General features: G+C 42.9%; 1 protein-coding gene across 5 annotated transcripts in view; it reads right to left on the reverse strand.

The window, feature by feature from the left end:
* The window catches only part of LOC100745559 (Down syndrome cell adhesion molecule-like protein Dscam2), a 126,941-nt gene extending 100,697 nt beyond the window's left edge, over positions 1-26,244 (reverse strand). For all 5 annotated transcript variants that reach the window (XM_033324514.1, XM_033324513.1, XM_033324516.1 and 2 more), the window contains exons 1-3: positions 26,230-26,244; positions 25,934-26,078; positions 2,102-2,194 (exon numbers count right to left, since the gene is read on the reverse strand). In XM_033324514.1, the coding sequence (XP_033180405.1) occupies positions 2,102-2,159 (58 nt within the window). In that variant the 5' untranslated portion in view covers positions 2,160-2,194; positions 25,934-26,078; positions 26,230-26,244. The remainder of the gene's footprint in view (positions 1-2,101; positions 2,195-25,933; positions 26,079-26,229) is intronic.
* Between the last annotated feature and the right edge of the window lie 411 nt (positions 26,245-26,655).

Below are 26,655 nucleotides of genomic sequence, written 5' to 3' on the forward strand. Positions count from 1 at the left end.
CTCCGATCGTTTCTCTCTCGGTCGATCCTCCATACCCAGTCCTCTTTAGTCAAGCCGCAACTACCTCCCAAATCACTCCACGCTCTTTTCTCCGCTATTCCCCTTCGCGATAGCTTACGGTCGGAAACCTACTGGCAATCGTGCGCTGCTCGCTGCACGTACTCTACATTTTAAGCGAGTATTGGACAGCTTGCGCGCCTGTGTGCTCGTGTCCCTTTCTCCCCTCGTTTTCTATCAACCCCTTCTCCCGCTATTCGAGGGTGAGAAAGTGGCGGAGAAAAGTTGGCGGAGACAGCCGCGTTGAAAGACGAACTTCGCGGCTGGGATAACACGAATTCGATGTTTTCTCCAACCGATTTCTCAAGGATCCGAGGGAAAAATTTCTCTGCAGGTTGTAAAGCATAGGTCCGTGCGAGTTTTCTGCCTCGACAGAGGACCAATAGAGGGGAATGGAAGAAGGCGACTCGTGTCTTTCACACGAGGCAACGGCGTCCAACGAGGCAGAGGAAGACGAGAAAACACGGCAACGGTATATTCGCGAATAGTGGCGATTAAAAAGTTTTTACGAGCGTCGTGAGGAGAAAGACAACGTTGAAACGCATTTGCAATGATATTCGATATCGGCTAACTTTTCCAACGCTCGTAATCTCGAGTCAAAATCTTATACCTTCTAGTTCACTAAGTATGGTATTTTGATTATGCGAAGAGCCATGGCATTGCTTTAACGTCTCTTGAGAGAACTCGAAGATAATGTACACGGAGCGAAGGAAGAAATGAGATCAAAATGAAAGAAGGAACAGAGGAGACGAGAGTCAAAAGTGAAGGCAACAAGTACAGAACGCAGATGTTTACGTGTTTTTTTCAACGGGGTTTCGGATTGCCATCGAGCAAAGTACGGTGAATTTACCGACGATTTAATACTCTCAGGAACGTTTATAGGAGTGCAATAAATAAAAGTCGGTCACTTGCAGCGGATGGCAAAGACATCACCGACGGTTCGATCGCCTCGGAACGAAATTACTTTGGAGAATTCGAGCACAAAAGTTTCCACCTCGATCGCGAAACGACAGCATTTAAATAACGTGAAAGCCAACTTCCCGTAACGAACTTTTTATTTACGAGTATCGTTCGTTTAAACGCGATCATTGCTACTTTTGTGGAACGGTTTTCGCGAAGTTATTAATCGATGACAGTGGCTCCAACGATCACCCCGACCTGCCCGGCCAGGAGAAAGTTATTAATGACGTAAGTTCGAAGGAAAGCCGAGTACGAAGTTACTCTTCTTGGATTGGCTTACAAATTACGCGAGAAGTTGCCAAGATAATGGATTCTGAAATAAATGAAACTGGCGTCTATAATTTAAATGGACACCTGCGGTGCTACTTTCGTCGCGTGATTGAGCAACGGTGAACAACAGATCGTCTAGTGGCAGAAAATCAATCACCGGACACTTCGGTTGAAAACAGATTCGAGGCCCGTCCTTGTCAAGAAAAGAGAGTTGGAAAACGACCGGAGCAAATACGCGTTTTCTGCCGTTTCTGTAAACCGACGTGCTTCGACTCGATGCCACAGGTAACTCCGCGATATTAAAACTTTTCAATATCGTTCGCTCATCTGTCGTTTTTATTATCTTTGACGAAGAAAATGAAAAAGAATAGTAAAAACGGCAGGAAAACATATTCTATTCGCTACGTTTCCATATATTTGTATCTCTAAAGAAAGGAGATACAACGAAACTTTATGGGCTTTATACGGAAGATGGAAATCAAATTCGTCCCTGAAAAAGAACAAACGGGCAAATTATTTCTCTCTGGAGGAAGTCAGTTTATTGGCCGAATACTTCTTGTTCCTGGAAAATCCGGTGACGTCTCTCATTTTCTCGCTTCGCGTTCAGAGACGCAAATATTTACCCGGCTAAACGCACTTCCCTCTCCCGCTTACGGTGAAACAGAGCATATCCCCCATGGTATTGCCTGTCTACGGACGGTGAAATGGCCGACGGCCGAAACACGACGACCGGAACACAACGGAACGAAACGATCCAACGGCCATGATTTCCACCAGCAGAAGTACAAACCAGGAGATTTGTGTTCTTACTTACCGCGGACAAGGATGAGGGTGCTGGACAGAAGTACGATTCTCAACGGCCAACTGGCCATCCTGGCGTAGACCGTTACGTCGATTCAGCTTCCTCCTGAAACAATACAAGCGTGCCCAATCAATCAACCCATCCATCCCAATCCGCTATCCGCGTATCCCAGCCAACTTTAGCCCGTCCTTCTCTCTCCAACTCATCCACCCTCTTCTCTACTGCTTTGTCTCTCTTTTCATCCATCCCTTTCCTTCTCTCCCTCTCTGTTACATTGCATACTCACGATCAGACCTCATCCCACCTTTCGCTCCGTCCTTTCTGGCAGACTGCCCGTTCTACGCTCTCACCCCCAAGCCACCCTATTCCCCCTTCGCTTCGTACCCAAACCCCTACTCCGTATCGACAATTTTTTTCCTCTCCAATCCGTGCCTAGGGGTTTGTCCGCTCAATGAAAGTCCTCCCAGACGGTGCGCGTCATGCGACGTACATAATCATAAAACACGCGATGCGTACCTGCCAAAGGATCGTTTTTGTATACACGTCGATATTCTTATTCTTTTCCCTTTCCTCTTCATCCTCTTTTCTTATTTTCTTTCCTATTCTCTTCCCATTCCTTTTTATATTTTTCTACATGTACAAAGATAGATATCCTATAGGTTTCTTCTCTATCGGTATGCCCGTTTAAAGGGAACAGAAGCTTCGGAAAGAAGCCACGTTAAAACTCGATGATGTATCGGTATCGTATCGGTATCGTATCGGCTCAAACGAAATATTATATTGTGATTGGATATGTGTTTTTTTCGCGAATGTTTCGCTCGCGAGCCGCGAACGCAAGCTCGGGATCGCTTTGATCGTGCAGGCCTTTCAAAGCGGGCAAGGATAAATTTTGTTGGGCAACACGCAAAGGAATCGTCGTCCTCGCAAAGAGAATATAAATACACAACGGTTGTGTTGTATTCTATTTACGAGTTTAGCTGCTCGTCGCACACTCCGACGCTTTCTTTCTCCATTGGTACTGCTTGAATATTGAACATTTTTTCTCGCCTCGATTTTTCACCGGGCTCGCGCCGACTGAATGGCCATGTGCATATACATATACGTGCCGCGAACTGTGACGATTCGTAAAACGCTGAATTCGTTCCAGTCCGGAGTCCAGGAAGAAAAAGACGCGGTTAACGACCCCAGCCGTGTTGCGTCAAACTAAATGCCGCGATACTTTCAAAATTGCTTCAATGAATTCGTTGTTGCGCCCTAAAGCGAACTTTTTAACTCTATTGGATTACTTGATACGTTGAAATATACGGAAAAATCTAAACGTACTATATTTTCACAGAATTAACACGCGTTTAAATGTTCCTGTAGACGATTTTCTACGATCCATCGTATTAAATCACAAGTCTTTTTGCCGTCTTTTTCAGGAATGAATTCCTCAAGTTTTTGCCAGACTGCGGAATATTTTTTGTCATTAAGAGAGTTTTATAAAAATCAGAGTGAGTGACAGTGAAATAGAACGGATAACATTGAACATGTCGGTTGAAATGTGATATATTTTACCTATTCTTTATCCATACACGATACCCAATATCGCTTGCAAAAACGAAACTTTTAATTAACCAATTCCGGATTTTTCTCTTTTCAAACAAAAGCAGTATTTGTTCGAGTCTAACATTTCAATATTTAACGAAAGTAAAATAAGTAATTCTCTTTTAATGCTATAAAATACAAGATAGAACTGTTACAGAATTTCCGAACGATCTATTAATGCTTAAATGACAATAGTGAAAAATAACAAAAAGGTACATTACATCTTTAAAACCGAAATATGATTATGGATTTTAGAAGCATCCGAAACAGTGTATTCGTGGCGGATGGAAAGGCGACGTTGGGACGTTTGCTCTCCAAATTATCGAGAACCCAGGGCGCACACGAATATTCAACACGTTATAAAGCTATAAATACGCAACATATTTACTAATTAGTGAGGTGTGGAGAGACCGAGAGCAAGCTGCCTCTAGCGTCATTAAACTACACTGAGAGAACGCAATGCGGCGCAGCTGTGTTTACTTAACTGTATTTTACTATTGCAAATACGATTTTGCGCATTAATGGAAGAACGGTCGCTCCCACCCCTTGCTCCGCCCCTATGACAAAATATACTCGGACCCCAACGTTAACTGACATTTCTGCGATAACCCCGTGTACTGTTTAATATAACTCTTATCGTGCATACGCTCAACATTTATGAGATAACGAAGAATACCGTTTGGTATTGAATTACGAGTTTAAAGTCAAATCCACATGCAAGATCGTTCGACGGATCACCAATTTCGAAATCCTACTGAACAATTTTGAGAACGAAACAGCTTAAGTTATTATATATTCTACGTTAAATCTCCGTTCGACAAATTTGCCAATATTCCCCCATAAGCGTTTTATTTACGATCAAATATCAGAATAAAAAAAGAGATATATCTTCGTTTCGCGTCTCGTTGACTTGCCTTATAATCTTCAATCGCGACACCGGAAGGACGAGTGACTGGATACGGCGAAACGAATACAGGCACTTCAGTGGGAAACGAAATAACTGTACTTTTTGCCATTTCTTACTTCTTCTCCACGCTGACTGATTCAAAGACTTGAAATTTGGAGCGTAAAATCGTTTGATTCGCTTCACGGCCCCGTCGTCACGTTTGCCCCTCATTCTAGTCTTACACTCGCTCGTCTCGCCGTCAGAGAGACGACCTACACCCGCCGCCCTCGCTTGCACCCTTCGTTTCAGCCAGCCATCTAGCCGGTTTCACCCGCATTCGAACGTCATATGCAACCTACCATCCTTTCGTCTCGTCTAAATTCCTCTGTCTTCCTCCCTTTTCATCATTCTCAGCGAAAAAACGGAAGCGAAAAATACCTCTTAATTTTACGACTAAAATTAGCCTAATTTTGATAATGTATAAAATGTAGGACTTTTATTTATCGTCGTGCAATTTATTCTTCACCTATGAATTTTTTTTTTTTCGATGCACTGAGAAAAATTTCAGTATAAAATTGGAGTGGAAAGACATGCGTACGTAAAAGAATTCTTTCATAGTTTCTTGAAACTTTTTTTACGATAAAGAGGCACATGTGCGATGAAAATGACACGAACGCCATAATGCTAGTATCAACGGAACATAAAACAAAGAGTTTTTATTTCCTATATTTTCATAATTTCTGAGAGATTCGAATGTGATCTTTCGATTTCCGTTTCTTGCAAATCCTTGGCATTCAACCTGTCCATGGCAGCGACTGATATCGGGAAAGACGTTCGTTCTCGAACGTTCGGAAGATTAAAGAAGTTTTCGCGGAACGGGACACAGAACCCGGAGATGGAAGAGGACTTGGACTAGGTCCGAAGATTGGGTCATCCCGCGAATATATCCGTCGACCGGATCGAATCGGGTAACACATTGTTCTCGCGGCAAGGACAAAATTACCTTTATCCGACTGGCGATGAAACGGAACCAGGAAGCAATTCCCTCCGTTCACAATTAAGTTTACGAACGAGAATTGACGCGCCATTTTCCCGTCGCGAACGAATTACCGATTGCAAAACGTGAAACATATTATAAAAGACAAAGACGCATTGCAGCAAAAAAGGAAGGAAAAAGAAAGAAAGTAAAAGAAGAAGTCAAAGCAAAAAAAATATTCGGAAAGCAGTTATTTGACTAGCTCTAAGAAAATATTACAGACCTGAGCGTACTTCTATAAATCGAGCAAGAAGAAGTAACCGTAAAATGTTTTCAAACTCCAAACCTTTGACTCTCTCTCTCTCTCTCTCTCTCTCTCTCTCTCTCTCTTTCTCTCTCTCTCTCTCTCTCTCTCTCTCTCTCTCTCTCTCTCTCTCTCTCTCTCTCTCTCTCTCTCTCTCTCTCTCTCTCTCTCTCTCTCTCTCTCTCTCTCTCTCTCTCTCTCTCTCTCTCTCTCTCTCTCTCTCTCTCTCTCTCTCTCTCTCTCTCTCTCTCTCTCTCTCTCTCTCTCTCTCTCTCTCTCTCTCTCTCTCTCTCTCTCTCTCTCTCTCTCTCTCTCTCTCTCTCTCTCTCTCTCTCTCTCTCTCTCTCTCTCTCTCTCTCTCTCTCTCTCTCTCTCTCTTTCTCTCTCTTCCTCTTTCTCTTTGCTCGTCGATGCAAGTTCCCGATGAAACCAGCAAAAATCGTTTCTCTCGCGAATGCAAAGCACGTATGTAGGGATAGGAAAATCAACGTAGCACGCGGAAGGTGTCGAGAGTAAAATGTGATCGACGTAAAAGGACGAGCGAAGCGGCATGAAACGGAAAGAAGCCGTACAGGATCTTGCCACGGTCGCACCAGTGGTGGATCGTGGTACGCCGGGCAAGGCGACGTACGAACGTAATTGTGGCGCTAAAAGCAATTTCCCGACGCGTAATCGTTTTAGCAAAGTGCTTTGCAATTTAGCGAGTCTTTATTAAAATAAAGTCATTCCCAAGCCGGTACTTTATGACTGTCTACCTATCTCCTAATCGTTGGCCATCGACCAAGCGCTTTAACTACATCGATTTATCGACCGTTGAATATTACAGATCCATTAGTCCGACCAGCTATCGACTCGTAAATCCGTGCTTTCTCCCATTCGTCGATTTTATAATACGAATTAAACTGCATCCCGAAAGGTAAGAGGGGCAAAGGGTTGCGAGGGCGATGGAGCTAGCGAACGAGCGTGTACGATTGAAACGTGCACGTAATTAGAAAAGGTACAGCAGCGAATATCGCGCACGGCCGCGTTCGCATCAAGCGTGAACTGTAATTTAATGTACTTGCACTATATTCAAAGATCAAGCGGCAACACACAAATGGACAACCTGTGTGGGCACGTACCGACATACGTATGTGGGAGTGTTCGCATTTCTCTCTCTCTCTCTCTCTCTCTCTCTCTCTCTCTCTCTCTCTCTCTCTCTCTCTCTCTCTCTCTCTCTCTCTCTCTCTCTCTCTCTCTCTCTCTCTCTCTCTCTCTCTCTCTCTCTCTCTCTCTCTCTCTCTCTCTCTCTCTCTCTCTCTCTCTCTCTCTCTCTCTCTCTCTCTCTCTCTCTCTCTCTCTCTCTCTCTCTCTCTCTCTCTCTCTCTCTCTCTCTCTCTCTCTCTCTCTCTCTCTCTCTCTCTCTCTCTCTCTCTCTCTCTCTCTCTCTCTCTCTCTCTCTCTCTCTCTCTCTCTCTCTCTCTCTCTCTCTCTCTCTCTCTCTCTCTCTCTCTCTCTCTCTCTCTCTCTCTCTCTCTCTCTCTCTCTCTCTCTCTCTCTCTCTCTCTCTCTCTCTCTCTCTCTCTCTCTCTCTCTCTCTCTCTCTCTCTCTCTCTCTCTCTCTCTCTCTCTCTCTCTCTCTCTCTCTCTCTCTCTCTCTCTCTCTCTCTCTCTCTCTCTAGCTAATCTCTGTTTATACAGAATTCATAACTCGGAGAGAACAAAAGGGACCCGTAACCGGGGTTAAGGTTAATATATCATTCCTTTAACCAGAGAATCTAAGTCCGTCTAATGGTGAGTTCGCACGTAATAAATACGATAGTAACCGGTATTATTTACGTTAGCCTTTAGTTCAAAAGGTAACAACTGTCCGGTTCTGCAGATCCGCCTTTTGCTTTTCGTTTCCATGGACAATAAACGGGTACAGGAGAAAAGTAAGAGAAAAGTAAGAGGAAAGTAAAAGGAAAATAGAAGAAAGAGGGGAAAAAAGTTATTTGAACGAAAACGCGTTATAAATGTTTATAAATGTCGCCGTGCATGGCGGGAGCCCATCTGAATATTTAAAAAGTTTGCCCCAGCTACGTCCATTTGCCGCGCGCACAAAATTAATATACCTAGCCTTGATAAAAAAAAAAAAGAAGCAAGCAACAAAGGTAACGACAAAAAGACGCAGAGACAGAGAGAAAGAGAGGGACATGGTGTTTTCCAACGTCAGTTTCATTCCACCGTTGTCAACGTCAAGAGTATTCTTCTGCTTCGCAACTCGCTACCCCATACTTCTTATTTGCGGAGCTCGTCCACGAAGCCTCCACCTCTCTTCTAACCTTCATTCATCCGTGTCTCGCTTTCACACCCGACACCTTTTTTCTACCAGCCATTCCATCACCTTAGGTCGTCGCCTACAACGGACCAACCATACTTTCCTGCTACGTTCTTGCTCCCATGCGAATTCGTTGGCATCTTGTCCTCGACTCTCCTCTTATCTGTCTTGGCAATTTCATCCAGATGAATTAATCGCCCGAACTTAAAGATGAGAGGAAACGTTATTTGTTAAAATCAATTTGTCCCCGGAGATTGCACCAGTAAAGAGGATCTAAACCCGTGAAATTTATCGCGTCAATTTATAACTCCATAATTAATCACTTTCCACGAATGAATCTCTAAAAAATATTTCTCAACATTAAAGCAGAGAATCCAGTGATAAAATTTTACATTCGACTGTCTACACATAATAAAGTCCAATTAAAAGTAATTGCACCGTTGTTAACTTGAAACATTTTGGACAGAACCCAAGAGTGGTACGTGCACGCGTTGAATAATGCACGCTCATAAGTTGTCCGCTTCGTTATTTGGAAAGAAGACGAGCGTGTAGAGTGCATAATAGTACCGCGTATCGAGTCAGTGGCGGGCGGAAAAGTGTGGGTTCGTGGGAACCGAATGTCCTTGAAAATTACCACGCGTTTCGTCTTGGCGGTGAAAATTTCAGGAACGTTGTACCTCGGAATGTAATGCAAACTTCCGGGACCACCTGCTGAAACCACATTTCAACGGGCGCATTCGCTGGGAATAACGCGTTGGTACCGATGCATTAAGGTCCTTGAACCCAACCGCGTTTCACGATGCGCGTCAGGCAAATTTCCGCAGCCATAGCTATAAATCTTGAAACGTTCCCGCGAACGAACTGATATTAATTAACGTGAAAGCTGCGGGAGAAAATGTCGCGCATCAAACATACACCGTTTGTAATTATGTTTTGCTAACGTTCGGTCCCGTTTTACTTTCCGCGAAATTTGGTCTCGAAATTCATTGCAAAATAAGTCGTACGATTAGCTAATTACAAGTGAATTACATCGAGACATAGCTGCGAGCCTGCACGGATGTCTCTGTTCTTGCGGGATAAAACTGATCTCGCGTTGAGTACATATAGTTTCCCGTATAGCTCCTCGAAGTTGAAATAGGACCATTGGAAACTTTAGTAAAATTTAATGAACGAACTTTATGATGACAAAGTTTATCAGGTGCTCAAGGTATTATACACATGTAATTAATAATTTTTGTTTCTTTTTCTATTTGTACCTATCATTCGTTACATCTCGTCTCTGATATTTTCTGTACGGATTTCTGTAGCAGTAACTTATGTTCTCATTACATACACATGAACTACGTTACAGACATTTTCTCTGATTTCGAATCAAATGAATTGCGTGACCATGTATATGTTTCGATGAATGAAACTCTATAATTTATCTCTGTGATATAATATAACGATATATAACGTATTAAATAAATTACATAACTTTAATATACCTGACTGTCTATGTATTTAGTGATAACTTGAATAGCAATAAAATAACTTTATGTCATAGCGTTCTAATCTTTGCACGTGTCCCTAATTCGATAGCTGAGTCAAATACTACCATTCCTCTTGTAAAAAGATAATTCATCATTCGGAGCATTGACGCGAGACAATTCCATTCATTTCATCGGAATACCAAACCGCGAGTCGTCGTGTGAGAAAATCGATCCACCCCTTCGATGCACGCGATGCGATTCGCAGTAGGAAGATGCAGCATTCTCCGTCGCGAAAAATTCCTATTACCCGCCGGGGAATTTTCATTTTCTCGAATACTTTCGCGTTATTTCTATTTCCGCAAAGTCCTCATCTTTCTCTTTTTTTCCTTTTCTTACATCTATCTATAGTGGCCTCATCGTTCGATTTGACCGCGTTTTCTGACAGAGCGAAATAATATATCAGCAGCCAAGCGATCGTGTACTCGAAGATCCTGGTATTCTTCACGAGGTCTTGGGTGACCCGTTATTTATAGTGGATTGAAATTCGAAGACTGCGACGCGCCGTGGAATTTCATTAAAATTATGACTTAGATATTGGAACGCGACGAAAGCGCGCGCGTGAAGGCTCGTTTACGGAACGTGAATTGACTCGGCAAGTCTATGCCGTGGCATCTCTCCCTCTTTCCCTCTCTCTCTCTCTCTCTCTCTCTCTCTCTCTCTCTCTCTCTCTCATTCTCTTTCTCATTCTCTTTCTCATTCTCTCCATCTATCTATCTATCTATCTATCTGTCTATCTATCTATCTGTCTATCTATATCTCTCTGCCTCTATATATATACATGGTGGAATGTATACCTGCATGTATGTACAGAATGCATGCTTTTGTGACAACGTCGCTGTATAGTGTGCGCGGACTTGTACAAAGTTTCCTAGTCTGTTTTTGAAATCGTTGAGTCCATACGCAGCCTCTTTGTGGGCGCAGCGATATGATCACGCTTAGAAATCTCCCTTACCGCAGGTACGTAAAAATCCTATTTTATTTATTTTTATAATCCGACAGTTTAATATTGTAAAACTCGACGTAAAGAGCATTACCTTTGCGAAAGAGGATAATTACGTAGCTGACTTTGTTGGACTTGATGCGCGGATCCTCCGCGTTTCAAGATCTTGACAGAGAGCATTTTACTTTAAAGAAGTTTGATAGAGACAATTTACGATTTATCGAAATTGTTAGAAACATCTACGAACTGGTAGGATTTGCTAGAAGTACCTCTGTTCTGATTGGGTTTAATACGGATGACTTCGAACCCGTAGAATTCGCTCGAGTTACTTCTGAAGTTTGTAAGTTTCCGATTCGGAGGTTTTGGGGATTTTACGGTTGTCAGTGTTCTTTGCCAGACCTACAGATTCCAGACCATTATCAAAACCTACAGATCATCGAAACCTAAAGAAGATCGTCGAAAACCTAAGATTATTATGCTTCCAAAACTATCCAGATGCTTGAATTACTGCGGTACTTAGGATCGCAGAGGTTGTCGAAATGTGAGAACATTCAGAGTCCCTGGGATTTTGGAATTCTTCCATAACTTCGAGTTCTACACCGAGTTCCACGAATCCACTGTAGTCTATGAATCTGACGCGTTACCAACAACGTTTCAGGATGCTCGCTCTAATTTTCTAAATCCACCTGATATGATACTAATTAAATGCTTTATGCTCTAATTTGTTCTGTACTCCGATTTTCTGAATCCAAGGTATTCTTAAATACTCGCTATATAGATCCAATCAACTTCCGCGAGGCTAAAATTATTCCAATTAATTGAATGTTGCGTATTTTAATCTTACGAATGCAAGTTAGCTCCAGCCAAGACTCTATAAACTCGATATGTGGATTCGATCAACTTCTCCGAAGTTAAAACGCCCCGCAAAACAATCGCTGCAAACCTCAGACGATGCCAATTGAATTTTACAAATTAGGAAAGGCTGTGATCGACTTTTAGAAACTCGAGATAAGCAAACGTTTATTGATACGAGTTTGAAGTGTTCTATTTCGAGGCATGCGAGTTCGATACGATTTATATTCTGTCCCACGAGTCCGACGTTGCGTATAACGAATCCCACGAGTCCGATGTTGTTTGTATTAGATTATAGAGATTCGCGGATAGCTGTATCAGGTTCAATTAATCTGAGAGTGTCTATAACTAGTTTCACGAGTCTGAAGCCATCCATATCGACTCCCATGTGCCCCGGTAGATCTATAAAAGATCCTATAAATTCCTACTTGTTAAATTCTATCAAATTTCACTAGAAATGTAATATCTTACTTCAAAGATAAAGCGCATCAACCTATTGCCTATCGTTACGAATTAATAAAATAAATAAAAAAAAAAAAGAAGATTCCTGTAGAAAGTTCGATTGTATTCAACGTTATTTATATTAAAGCTGTTTCGTTCAACGCGCCGTCGTCTATAACGTTTACATGGCATTGAAGATACGCAAAAGATAATACACACAAGCGAATTTAAACGCTATCCAATCTAGGTGAATCGTAAGCGTATACATCTCGTATATCTTGCGAGAAAAAGAGAGAGGAATTTCTAGTTTACGAGGCTGGATAAATATATTTTTACACCGGGCAAGATCACTGACCGAATAGAGGCAGCAGTAACCTGGCCCTCGGGCTATTCGCGGGGAATCCGCACCGTTTCACTTTATCGCCCCGTTGTCAGGCTATCCTGAAAATACGGAAACGTCACTGTACCCTTGGGGGTTTCTTCGTGGCAGTCAAGCCCGCAGCGGTGGAACGAAAATATAAACTCTAAGCTAGTAGAGAAAAAGCTGGCTTTGGGACGAAATTCGTGGGGAAATTTTCGTGAAAATCGTACATGAGCTATCCTATTAAAGGTATCGCGCAGCCTTTATCAAACCGTTTAGAAAACCACAAATCCCATCTTTTCTGTATGCCAATATACTATTAGAATTTTTTGATATATGCCAATATTTTATATCAGTCGTTGCGTTGGCTCGAAATTTCTTTTCCTTTTTTTCCCTCTCTCTTGCTCTCCCGTTATCCTCCATTTTGTGCTCCTGTTACTAAATGCACCTAAGAGAATATGAAATTTCGTTTCGAGAGTTTCGACACGCCTTTGTGCGAACGTGTATACACGCACCGGTCGTCAATGCGCAGCTAACTTTCGCAGAGTGTACACTACTTCAAACTCGTTATCGGACAACGAGTTTTTCTAATCTACCAACTGAACGTTTTACATTTTAACGACATACATGGAAAAAGAGAGAAAAAAACAGGCAGTTAATATATCAAAGCGTGCATTATTAAACGAACAAGGGGATTTTCTCCGTTATAATCCCTGTAAAAAGGTTCTCGTTCTCGTTGAATTTTATAGTAAGGCGGAAAAGGGAAATAAAATCATCCGTCTAACTTTCCGTAAGCGATGTTCTCTGTTTAATGTTCATAAACAATTTCCAGACGCGAATGCTCACTGTGATCCTGTAGCTTTCTACTTGGTACGGTATATTTGTTTTTCAACTGGCGAATCGTCTAAATAATGAAGTTTATGCAGCTGCAATACTTCCTATGGAACGCATTGATGAACGGGGCTCGCGTGCTCCTTTCTACTTTTCCTTCGCCCCACCTGCTCACTCTCTGGAGTGGAGAAATAAAAACCAGAAGTTGACAAAGAAACGGAACCAAGAGGGACGCCGGCGAAATTTTCTCGCGTCGAACTCCGTCACGAGTGTTTTATCGAAAAGTTCGGGGGGTAACCGAGTTTCAATTGTCGAAAAGAGAATACCATATTTCCAACGCGACTTGGCTCAGCTAACGGTGGCCGTAACACGAGAGTAAGTATCCATCCGACTAATTCATTGCTTAACTTTCCGAAGTGGCTGCTAGTCGCTGTGTAACATTGTCTCGGGCGTAATAAGAGAGCCGGAGGAATATTAACCCTCTGCCGTCCAGAGAAAATATTTATCACGAGCTGCTCGTTTACTCGTACCATCGGAGTTTTCAAGGAAAAGTTCAAATCCCTTCGCAAATTGCGTGCGAGGATATAATCAAACAAGAGACTGAATAGTTATGCGACGCGAGCTCGCTGATTTATAGCCCCGTAGCAGCAGAGGGAAAGAATATCAATGAAATTTGTGTAGAAATATCTTCTGTATCCTGAGTAAAACGTTGTATTTGAAAAAACGCTGACATGTAATTGTAACAAAATTGTAGAAACGGTGGTACATGGTTAAATTGGGTTTGTTGAACATCGCGGTTGTTGGGTTGTGTGTTTTTCGCGTACGTTGGAAAGAAAAGTTTAGGAAGCAAGCATCGGAAACTTGGGAAAGGAATTACAGGTCTTGAATCGAGAAATATAATTTTATAAAACTCAAAGAGAAGAATTTGATCCATGAACAAAATTGACGCTCCATATTGCCAAAGTCAGTGCGCTGAAGTTTGACGAAAGACGATAGAAAACAACGATGGAGGAAAATTTCAAGAACGTAGGTTATAGGGGGAACAGGTTGTCGCAACGACGTTAAACTCGCAGTAAAATTTCACTAAGGCGGATCTTGTCAACGAAATAGAAGAGAGGCGGACAAAATCTTTGCTGTCCCTCGTGGATTCGAGTTGGTAACGCTCAAGGACTAAATTTTTCAAACTCGACTGGAATTATTCGATGGCTGTAAACGCTCTCATTGCAGATCATATGCATGTCGGCGAATATGCGTCTCGAGGATAGGCCACTCTCGTTGGTCGATTACAACCAAAAGACACAAAATTTATAGGCAAAGTGGTCGGGCCAAGGAAAAAGAGCACCGATAGAAGAAAGCATATATAACCTGAGATGAAATCTATCGGCACGTAACCTTGTAAACGTGATGCCGATCAACATCCAGCTAACATCCCAAAAACCGAGCGAGCGGACAGTTTATAGGCCATCTATCGTTATCGATGCTCGTCGGATTTTAAAACTGCCTTCCTGAAACGAATGAAAAACGCGGAAGATTCGATACGAAAAGGCAGTTTTTAAATAGCAGCACGCGCCTCTATTGCGAGCGTCCGACCGATTGTACGCAAGTCCTCTTGTAGAGTCTGATAAAAAAGGAAACATCAGTCCGAACGTTTTCAACGATTGGAACAATTTTTTCCTTTTTGCTTTTGTTGTTTTCTTTTTTATTTTTCTTTTTTTTCGCAATGTTTCGTATGAGAACGCGAGGATCCATTGTCACGGAAGTCGTGTGCAATTCCCAGTGGACAGCGAGAATGCAATAACGTCAGTACGCTAATGTTCGCGGAAATAATGTATTGCTGCTGGTAGTGTAAATTTCGCCCACTAGCTGGTCGATACAACGTAAATATGCGTTAAGGGGAAAGCTGAATGGTGGTACAGAGGAGGCATGGTTCGCGTCCGTGTACGTTCGTCCGTATCAATGGCCACGGTTAATATGTGTGAACGCGACGCTGTAAATGTGTGAACGCGAAGCGCAAGTCAGCGGGAAGATGAGAGGATGTGTAGGGGTTGAGGGGGTGTGCGTGGTGTAATGGCCTGCTACCGAGGGTGCATTAAGGCGGTTTATGTACGCGAAGAGGTATGAGGTCTTTTAACCCAACTCAAATGCTGGTTTCATTGAAACCGTAGTGGTATATTCCAGGTGTAGCATTATGTCCAATAATCAATTTGGATGGTTCATTAAAATGACGTCAAAGTCGACCGAACGAATTGCGATTATAGATATCGCGTCGTATTAATTCGGACAGGATGCATCCTCTCGTTATCGCGGAAAATAACGAGATATACTAAGGTCCAAATATTATAGGGGATAAAAATACATATAATGGAGAATACGACCATTTCATAATAATTCGAATGCGGTAACTCTATATTCACCTAGATCGATCCCGTTTCATTAACAGTGCAATTAGAGATACGCGAAGTACTCAATTTCAAAGGTATTTTGTGTCAAAGGTATTTTGTGTGGAGCGACTTGCTATTTTCCATCTCTTTCGATCGTCACTAATGCTCGTACGGATTAATAACGACAAATCGGTTCTGTGGCAATGACGATTTTAACATTCTAAACATAAATCCTACAGATGCTAGTTAAAAGTCTCTGTTTCCGTGTAAAAACACGGTCCACGTTATCAACAGGCGGATTATTACACAGGATTAAAAAATGGAACGTAATTAGAGCCATCGAGTGCGATCGAACCGCTGAATTCAGCGTAGAACGAGTTCTGCTTACAATCTCGTATCCTGACAAAAGAAGAAAAGTTACAGCAAAAGACGTCGGGATCTTTTCTATTAAATCGTTACGAGGCTTTTGTTGCGCCGACACAATGGACAAAACAGAGATAAAAGAAAATGAATGGACGGCGTGTCATTTGCAGGGAATGATGATGCACTCTCACGGTAGGTGCATTAAGGTGGTTTATGCACGCGAAGAGGATCATCCACTTTCAAGGCTCGCGTCACTGTCTCTCTGAAACCGCGACGGATTATGAAGGTAGTAAAACGTTTAAATCGATAACCGGCTGAAGTCGTTCACCGCAGGGACGTCGTCTTAGGTTCGCGACAGAAAATTGTTTTCCATCGTTCCTTGCTAAAGATAAATCGATGTTTCTACGTCGCGTTTGAATATTGCATGAAAGGTCTACAAACGATCATCGATACATTTTCAGCGAGTGCGAGTGCACCAACAATCCAAAGAATGAAACGTGACAAACCAAATGAGTTATTTACTGCCCTTTTTGTATGCCATCCACATACGCGATAAATCACATTTCGAAAATATTTTCGACAACGAAATTTTATGACGAGCAGATTTTATCATCTGCGATAAACGATTCCGTTCGACGTTCGTTGAGTACGAGTATGACAAAATCAACAACGTGACTGATAATCGATTCGTAATTTACAGTTATCGAAAAGTGCCAAACGGTGACTAACGAGCCCATGTTTCTTACGCGCAGGCTGTCTTGCTCGACGGTATCAGACATAATGTCAAACGAGTACAGCGGATGTCTATGAGAAAAGCGAAAATCCACTTAGAAAGCTGAAAAGTTATGAACGAGCGCGTGATTTATGCTTACAGAGAACTTCATACCTTTTGAGATCTCGTAATCGCCTTGCGCGACGATGGCCCATGATAAATACGTAGCAAGGCGTTTAAATCAATAAACGCGTTACTCGTTCTCACGAATTAATCTTACGCGCACCATTTTTCTCCTCCGACACGGTTCGAATAGCGTGCTTCCTTTGTGTATTCGGTTGACGAGAACGATGAATTTATTAAACGTTACATCATACGGCAAAAGGTTTGCTGATTCATCTTCGCCCGATTCAATGCACTACACGCCTGCCCGCTTTTTCGAGGCTACCAATCATAATTCGAAGCTGCACCAGAGAATATCGAACGAACACGGTGTATAACTCAGTGGAGATATCCCCCTCCACCAAAAAAAGGGCGGTCTCGAGCCCGGACAGATCGGAGCTTATTCTAATTTATATTGGCACGAATTAAAGGATTACGTTATAACCGAGAGTGAATTATGGGCCACGTTATATCCGTTCCGATATATCGATCCGACGCCAACGGCCAAAACCGTGGCCGATACATTTCGTCGTGGAACACTTTTAACTCCGCGCGCTCCGCGGCCGCGCGCCACACGAACGATTACACACATAGACTAGCGCGTTATATTTTCCTGGAATTAAACACGAGACGAGCATGTGTTACCTTCCATCAGACCTTTATTTGCCGTGCGTTCGCCGGGTAAATTGAAAACAAATTAAATTCCTGAAACTGATTGTGCGCCGTGCCTCTATACAATTAATGTAAAACTGTCCTGTAATCCGGCCGGTTCGGGATGTAAATACGGAATATAACTACTTGAAACAAAAAATTCCTGTCCGTGCTGCTGTTTGGTTGCCCGCTATTCTGGAAAGGCGAACGAAATAAAGGTCGATCTGTTTCCATTATCTCGTTCGTCCATCGAAAGAATATGCTGTAGGAATTGCAGATTCGTCCACGTTCATTTCAATTGCAAATGAACCATCCACGACGGTTACATCGTCGAAAAGCACGCCCGCCGTTGTCAACACCGTCGCTCTACTTTTTTTAGAAACATGGAAATTTGAGCGACAACCGAAACGTTTCGTTCCAAGCAAAGAGTAGAATCGTCGACCAAATAGATCTCTAAATACCTGTCGTATTCTTCTAATTCCTATTTCGAAAGTTCGTAATTTTCTCACGGCTTGTCATCTTCGATTATACCGCGAAAAACCGAAGGCTAGTTACGGTTGTTTTGCCACCGAATGCGTAAAATTTTCACTGCCTCCAAGACGCGCATTGAAAACCATACAGTGGAACAATAGCTACCTACCTACCTTCCAACGAGAAAACCGACATTGTCCCCGTAAACGTTGTATTCTCTGGAGGTGTGTGAAGAAAGGAACGAAGACAATATACACGATTCGACTTGCATTCTGCTTTTCACGAAACACGCTCTTGTACCTTCCTAAACCCAGATGGATCGAGCCGTTTTAGGGCGATAAAAATTCCTCTTTAAACCCGTGTAAAATTAACTCCCTCGTACATAAACTTTTGCAATGAGTCTTATCGATAAATTTTAGTAGAGATAATGCAATTTGGCAGATACAGTTCAGCTAGGCTTAGTTCAACTTCAGCTACAAGCAGGGACACGACGGAGAAGATTCGAAGCCAAAAGAGAGAGAGAGAGAGAGAGAGAGAAAGCTCTAGCTCGCAGAACGCTGCAATTCCCAACTGATTAGCAAAGTTAAACTGTTTCAATGCTGGATAATACTTAGACCGGTGACTAGATCCAGAAACTTGGCGTGTTGACACCGTTCGTTCAAACTCCACCAAAAATATGAATGTCCTCGACCATAGCCGTCTTGACTATTAAGCGTCCTCGTCCCTTCTCAAACGAGAGAAGAAAAAAAGAAAGAGGAGAGGAATAAAAGAGAGAAATAAAAGATAGAAGAGGGTGGACGATGAGCGCGGCAAACAGCCAGATCGGCTACAACCAGCCGCTCGTTTTTCGCTCGAGAGCCGTCAATGTGTGCATATACGTGCGTATGTGTGCACACATACCCGCTCAATCTTCTCCAATTAAATTCTATTGGAATTGGTGCAAATGCCAATACCGGCCGGGCGGGAGCATTCATTGTGTTGAGATAATGAGGGGCTGCGCGCGAGGAAAGCGTACAGCTTAACGGATAGAATACGGTATACCGGAACTATGCTGTGCCATACCGGCTACGCTATAGCCAGGAAGCCGATAATGCTATATCGCGATGCGTACTCCAGGGGCCAGACCGTAGAACGTCGTCTACTCTGAGTTTATTATGCTGCATTATGCCGCGGTATGCTATATTACGGATACGGTATGTCGTTCTAAGGACACCCCGTGCTACGAGAGACATCGCCACGTTACGTTAACCCGGGGCACCTTCTCTTACGTTATAGCGGTTTAATTGCGAACGTATCGCGTGCACGTGTTGTACTGCTTGATGATGGAAACTTCGTACGTTCTCATGGCTTTCCAATATTGTTTGCCCTGGCTATCGATTACACGACGCCGTAATATCTCACCCTTGACGCTAACATAATCCTGATACGAATTCATTCAGATTTCGCAAACGTACGCTTCAACCGTAACTTCATAATTTTGTCACGGAGTTATTAAAAGTATGATAATTAGAAAAATCCCAAGCGAAAACCTCCGCGTAAATCCTTTTGCACGATGTCGTATTTAGTCCGCCTCTAATACATTAATTCGCAGTTACTTTAACTCGCATCTCGTAGGATTCGTAAATGAGTTTACTCTCTTAATTATATGATTTGAAAAACCAGCGGCGCGGCATACGAAACCGCTTTCGTGCCATGCATTTCGAAGTATATCGTGCAAATATTATGTATGATTTTGAAAAAGTCGCGTCTTTTGTGTGACTAAACGTCGAGAAACGCCACGGAAGAGATTCTTTCGCAGAGAGAGCCTTGACAAATTTTCAAGTGGGATCGACGCGCGAGAAGAGACTAGGGGCGGTCTTTAGCCGAACAACTTTTTCCTCTCCAACTACCAACGAAGAATTTCTGACCGATCGATCCTTCGAATTAGTTTTGGATGCATTTAGCGGAGAGAACCAGGCAGATCTGTTCTTCCCGACCAATCTCCTCGAGTCGCAAAGTATGAAGCGCTATCTCCGTTTTTCGACTTTCCGACCGTTTCGACAATAACGCAAATTACAAAACTCCAGTCCCGAGCCGTTACCAACTTTTACCGTATCTCCGCGAATAACTTCGTTAATTTTGCGTGGAACGAAGGTTATATCCAGCGAATACCAAGGAATGCGGAATCATGTTTCACTGGCTCTCCTCCTCTGCTCCGCCTTCGCCTTGCTGACTCCTTCCATTCTCCAAAATCGTTTCTCAGATAAGGCAAAATTTCATTGCGATTTTCAAAAGTATTCCGCTCATTATCGTTGTTCCACCATCCTATCTATAAGGTTCGATCTTCGCAGACATCTTCTTTCGATCGATTTCCCAGCACGAATCTGAGCCCAACATCGAATAATCGGATTTCGCTTATCGTTACTGTGTAAAGGACTATCTTTGCCCAGTTTGGGGAATGAAAATATTTATTAATTCCCGCGATATACTATCTTTGAAATGCCCTATGTAATTCCCTATTAAAATTAGCCACGTTGCTTACTCCAGTCCTACGGGACGTGCTTATTTTTGTTCCTTGCAGATGCAAATTACAGACGTGGTTAAGCCCACAGCTTTGCGTCGCGTATAATCGAAATACAGGACAATGTCAATTAAATACGCAACGCGATAACGATCACTGATTTTATCGGAGGGAAACAGAAAGAAGAAGCTGCGATCGATGTTAATTCCGCGATAGTTTACTTCCTGTTTCCATTACGCTTGTAATAAAATTCATATCAATCGAAAGCTTAGTTAATACGGTATTCGTTCTCATTAAAAAGGATCTTGTTACGAGTATTTGGTAACAACCGTGTACAACGTTAAGGTCTATGTATATCGCATTGAAATTGATTTATTATTGAAATCGATAGAAAGACCAGTCGTTTCCAGAATCTCCACTAATTTGACTATATACAAACGATGAACCAATTATTATTTAATTAATCTTTATCGTGTACATGATTCAAAGAGTATGCATTATTAATATTAACATATTAATATTATTTACTTGTTATTATCAACGTGATAAACCCTTTGTTAGAGTACGTGTACAGTTACATATATATGACATGAAATAAAATTACACGTAGCAAAAGAAATGCAGAAAAGATTAATTCACACGAGATTATGCAAACGATTTTAACAGTTATATACGACGATGTGAGCAGAGTGGTTGAAGGTAGTTAAAGAAACAAGAGGAAAAGCTAATCTTGTTGCAGAAATTGTTTGCATTTACAAGTAGACAATTAAGATAGTTATATCGGCCATAAAGCGTGCAATGTGTTCCAGGCGTAAAGAGAGCACGAATTCTTATACGACAGGCTGGAGTACTAAAACTAAATTTGTAAAATGAAGATTAATGGAAGATGCTCGAAACCACAACTCGCTATTAAACGATATTAATCGTTTAAGTTGACAATTGCGAAGAATACGGATAAAAAAAAAGATACAAGAATTCGCTCTACCAAATCACTACAGGATCGTTTCTCAATCATAGACGCAACTTTTCGGCGTGCCTCAATGTATTTCCGAAACTGGCAAATAAATCGAGCTCTCGATTACACGCATGTGCGGCAGCCAGTGCCGCTTGTTTTGCAGGCTTACTTTCGAGATGGGCCAGCAACTTTCCAGACTAAAGAACGAGTGTACTCGGAACTGGCAGACAGAGCGGGGGTAGAGCAATGGCAAATGGCATAAGTTGGCCCGAGTAAACTCACCTGCTATTCTCCAAGGCTGGAAAATACGTGCACACCGGGGGAACTGGAAAAGGACTGCGGAGAGGAAGTACGTCGGTCGAAGAGGACCAAGAGAACAGAAAATAGCTATGTACACTACTATATACGTATATGTATATAGATACGTATACAAATACATGTATTCGTACGAGATGAATGTAAATTTCAAGAACCAGGCAGGAATTGAGCAGTGTCCACTCTGCATGCCGCATGGAAAACTTTTGTTGAGCGTACTATGTAATGTCCTTTAACTCTTCGAATCTCCACCACAGCCGCTATCATCCCCCTCATGGCTACGGGTACCACTACCCCCGCGGGTTCGTCAGTTTTCAAGCGTCCAGCATCCGTGCACGGGTAACGCGCACGTTGGTGAAAATAGTTTTGGACGAGTTAACAAAACGACGCCGAGAGTTTCGAGGCTAGCGCCGATTTACCGCCGGCCAGACGCTCACCCTTTCGCTTTGCATGCTTATTTCCACGGCTTTGCCCCGTTTCGTGCGACTACTTGCTTGCGTTTAATCGCTAGAGATAAGAGTTGATGACGGAGATAGAAGGATTAGACAGGCAGCTAACGAGATTAAATCAACAGACCGCCACCGCTTTCGGAAGCTCGCTGATATCGGACAATGCTACTCGGACAGACTTGTCGTAATCAACGGATATCGTTTTAATCACAGTCGCAATCAAGATGCTGCTATAGGGATATACTTGACCTTATATCGTTCTATGTAGCTACGGATGGAATTTGCAGATTTGGTTCGAACAGTTGGTAAAGCCGAGGTTTTCGCAGAAAATACGAGAATACAGAAATATATACGTAGATATATATATATAGAATGTAATCGAACGTGTCACGAGCAAACAAGGATATTAATAGTTGTCTAATTTGTTTTACCGTATTCAGAAATAAAACGATAACTCGAAAACCGTTTAAACTCTACTGGGAAAATATTGATCCACGATAAATGCTTCCATTAATGTGTATGAAATATTTGTAGCGCGAGAGCGGTGCAAATATTACACGAATCGTTCGACCGAATCGGGTCGTATAAATTCATGGCATAAAAATTTCTCATGGTAAATCGTTCCATAGGTATCGTGTATCATCGTCGCTTCAAGTATCGAAACGCGTGCTCATATATTTCGATTGTTCTTTTGAAAAAAGAAAAAATAATAAACAGAAACGGCGAACGAGACCAAATGACGCATTCTCGGATCAGAGTGTTGGTAATTTGAATTTGCATGTCCAACGTCGAAAAATGATTCGCGTGTCAGTTCCGTGATTGAAACGTTACGTTCGGAAACACAAACGTTCGACGGCCATTTATTTCGATCTTTGCCTCGGTATTGACGAGTTAGTTACCATCCGTGCATGTATAAACCTTCACGTACAGAGGGGTTCATTCGACGCGAGTAATAAGAAGTGACGTGTAATTTCGCTCGACCTACATTTTACTAGCGATTCACTAGACGCACGACGTTTTAAGAGTCTCGCCCCTCGAATGTAACATTGATCGTCTCTCCATCGAAACCTCTTATTCGCATCTGCCGCATCGCACTTTTTATTTTCTCTTTTCCTTCCTTTCTGCACTCTCTTCTTTCCCTTCTCTGTTTCTTTTTTCACAAGGCGATGCCCGTATCATCGAATCGCGCCACAAGGAACGAACGAAATTAATAAATCCATCGACTTCGAGTCCCGAGGTTGTTTGATGTCGCAATCAGAAGATTAATTAATCCGTCGTCCCCCGTAATTACGTTCCCACGATTGTCGGTCAACCACCACTGAGAGAGTTTTCGAACGACCACGGCGACCGATAAAAGTTACAGAAATAATGGCTCCAACCCTAGAATGGTAGATCGATGAATATTTTACGGCCCTGGAATGGCACATAACGGACGCTTGCAACGCTTTCATCGTCCGCAAATATTACCCCGAATCTGAATGGTATGTCGGCCGTGTACACCGTTACGTTGGTCACTAGGTGTCGATGACAGCCGTCCGAATGATGGTGACGTTGTATTCGAGCGAATACCCGACGAAAATCACGTTTTGACCGTAGCGAGAAGCATAGCGACCACCGACGAGACCGAGCGGAAAGAAATATCAAGTCCCATAGAAAAGGGAGCGTAAATTTAAAATTAAAGGGAAAAACGGTGCTCGCGCTTCTTACAAGTCGACATCGGATAAGAGGGCCAGGTGGAAATTCTTTTTCTCGCGCGAATTACTTCGACTCGTTTTCTCTCTCTTCTTCTTTCGCTTTACCTTTAACTACATTTAGCAATGGAGAGATCGCCGAGAGACGACGCGATTAAATGAAAATTGCCCACGCTTGTCTATGGAGGATCAGCCGGAATAGGATTAGGTGTCCTTTACAGCGTTTCAGGATTTACGCTTTTTCAATTAAGGACATTTAGTCGGACGACTGTCCGTGAAACACGATGCAAAATTATCTCGCAAGGAAAACGTTCGTCGAGGAGAAACTAATATAAGTAACTATACCGGAAACCTCTTTAGACTACATTATACGTAAATTCGCTGTCCCAGACTGTACGGAACTTGCACGTTCATTGTTTTAAAACCACTCCGCTACCGACACCCTGTTCCTCCGTAAAAGTTCGCTCGATTTTCCTATAAAAAACTCGCAACGAAACTCCAACAGCCAACCCACGGAACATGCGCGTTAATCTAATCGTGAATTTTACACGTGCAACAATTATCGTTCGCCTGTCTAATGCACTCGCTAACTTCTTGGGTTCGTTTGCATAATGCAACTGGTCCTTTGAACTCGAGGAAACAATCGGAATTAGCGATCGAGAACACATCGGATCGTATTACATCGTCTAGAAAGCGACGAAATTCGCGATTACTCTTGTGTATCATAAAACCCAACGCGGTAGTCCCGCCGTTTTACAACTGTCGTTCTCGAGGTGCGGTACGACAAAGCGGTTACCAAAGTCACGATTTATCGGACAAAAGTTTGCTCCGTTAAAACGATTGAAACGAAAGACCGGGGGAATTCGATTTGCGAAACTCGCTTCAAACTCGCTACGGAACTACCAACTTCGCACGCTCTGGCCAAGAATTCGATTTTCTTTTTACAATCATACGCACCAACGATATTCTTTCGCGTTAACGTGTTTACCATTTAACGCGCGTTAAATTAAAATCCTTGTTGTTGTTCGACCAGTCGTTAAAATGCCACGGTAGCCTGTAACGCCGCGCGAGCGAACGACAATCACTCTTTTTTACACGAGATTAATTTGAAAAATATAACGAGAAGAAAGAAACGCCGCGAGTTTAGAACGTGCGAAAGACACGAGCCAACAGCTACGAACAAAAACCTGACACGATGAAAAAGAAACTCGCATGGACGATAAACATCGTCGAAAAAGATGTCTTGGCTGTTTGAGAAATAAACGAGACCGCCCTGACGCGTTAGACTACTGACTGTGACGTTAATTAATCATACGAGAGACGGCGAGTTACTTGACTCTGATAAATTATCGCTACCGGAGGAATTAGCTTTCACGACGGATAAATTTCATATCTGCCTATCTATTCAGGATCGTTCGTTCTTTTTCCATAATCTTGCCGTTCCGGCGAAAAAAAACGGAATGCGGCAATGATGCATCATCGATACGAAAGCCTAGCTAACGAGGGACCCGTAACACTTTATTCTCTAAAACTTCCAAGCGGTAAAATGAAACTATTAGATCACACGTTAGAAAAAATGAAACGTTCGCAAAATTAATCGATTACTATTGTACTACGTTACGATCGAACGTTCAATTTCGCCTAAACGCATGAAACCGTGTGCATCATCAAGAAATCATGACGCAGCGATTTTGTATTGTCGAATGCACCTGAACCGTGGCCCATATACATGGACCGCGAGTCGGTTATCACTAACGTTTACGTAGCGTTGATAACGCACGCTTCATGCACGAAACTCCACGAGGTGGAACCAAGATAAATGAGCGAAATTCCGATGGGTCCAATGCATTTTGTCTCGCGCGTCATTAGTCAACGCTTTATCGAAAGCGTACCACCGACTCGAAGAGGATCGATCCAACGTCCCCAAAAAAAGCTTTTCCATAATCCACTTGCTTGCATCTCGCGTTAACGATAAAACGAAAGAACGGAGGAGGAGGAGGAACGTAAAAAAACAGAAACGGAGGAGACGAGAAATATGCAGAGAGAGAGAGAGAGAGAGAGAGAGAAATATAAAAGAGACAGAGAGAGAGGGAGAGAGAGAGAGAAGATAGAGGAAAAACATTGGAAAAAAGAGGGAAGAATAGTTAGATAATTCGGTTGATCACAATAAAAACGTTTCACGTACATTGTTGCCTCTGGACATCTCGACGAACATGATAATGCTGGTGAAGCGTGTCACGTGCCAGGTGGACAGCTGAACTTCCGATTCTTCTTTTCAAAAAGAAAAGTCCACTTGGATGCTCTTCTTTCTTTTGTTCGGCGAGAAACGACTGAGAAAAATAGAGAACGCGCGAACGGGAGAAAGAAAGCAAGTGCGAGAAAGCGAGCGAGTAAATAAAAGATAGAATGAAAGAGAGTGCGAGGGAGAGAAAGAAACGCGCGAGGACAGGCACGTCAGTTGCACGAGACTTTGGCAAACACCTTGGAGTAGGTCGCGAGTAGGTTGACACCTTCAGGGGAGAGGTCGCGCGCAGAACTGACACCTCACGCGCGCGGTCCAGCTACCCTCAGCATCCAGCAGCAGCAGCAGCAGCAGCAGCAGCGGCGGCGAGCGGCGGCAGCGGTGGCGGTAACCGAGGGGGATGAAGCGGAGCACGCGCGAAATTCCGCCCCTGTACTTCTCCTACCCCCTATTCCTCCCTCAACCTCCACCACCGATTCTCTGCTCTATCTCTCTTTCTCGCAACCACGCGTTTCCCTCGTTCTACGTCGACTACGTACAGACCTGTTTTGTCCTGACTCCAGCCTCGCGCCATCGCTTCTCCCAGAAAAGGATGTCAAGAGGTGAAACGAAAGGCGAACTAGGCGATAATTATCGGCCAGATAGCCGGGATCAGCGTGGGTTTT

Source organism: Bombus impatiens, unplaced genomic scaffold (genome assembly GCF_000188095.3).
Source record: "Bombus impatiens unplaced genomic scaffold, BIMP_2.2 scf_3474, whole genome shotgun sequence".
Classification (NCBI taxonomy): Eukaryota; Metazoa; Arthropoda; class Insecta; order Hymenoptera; family Apidae; genus Bombus; species Bombus impatiens.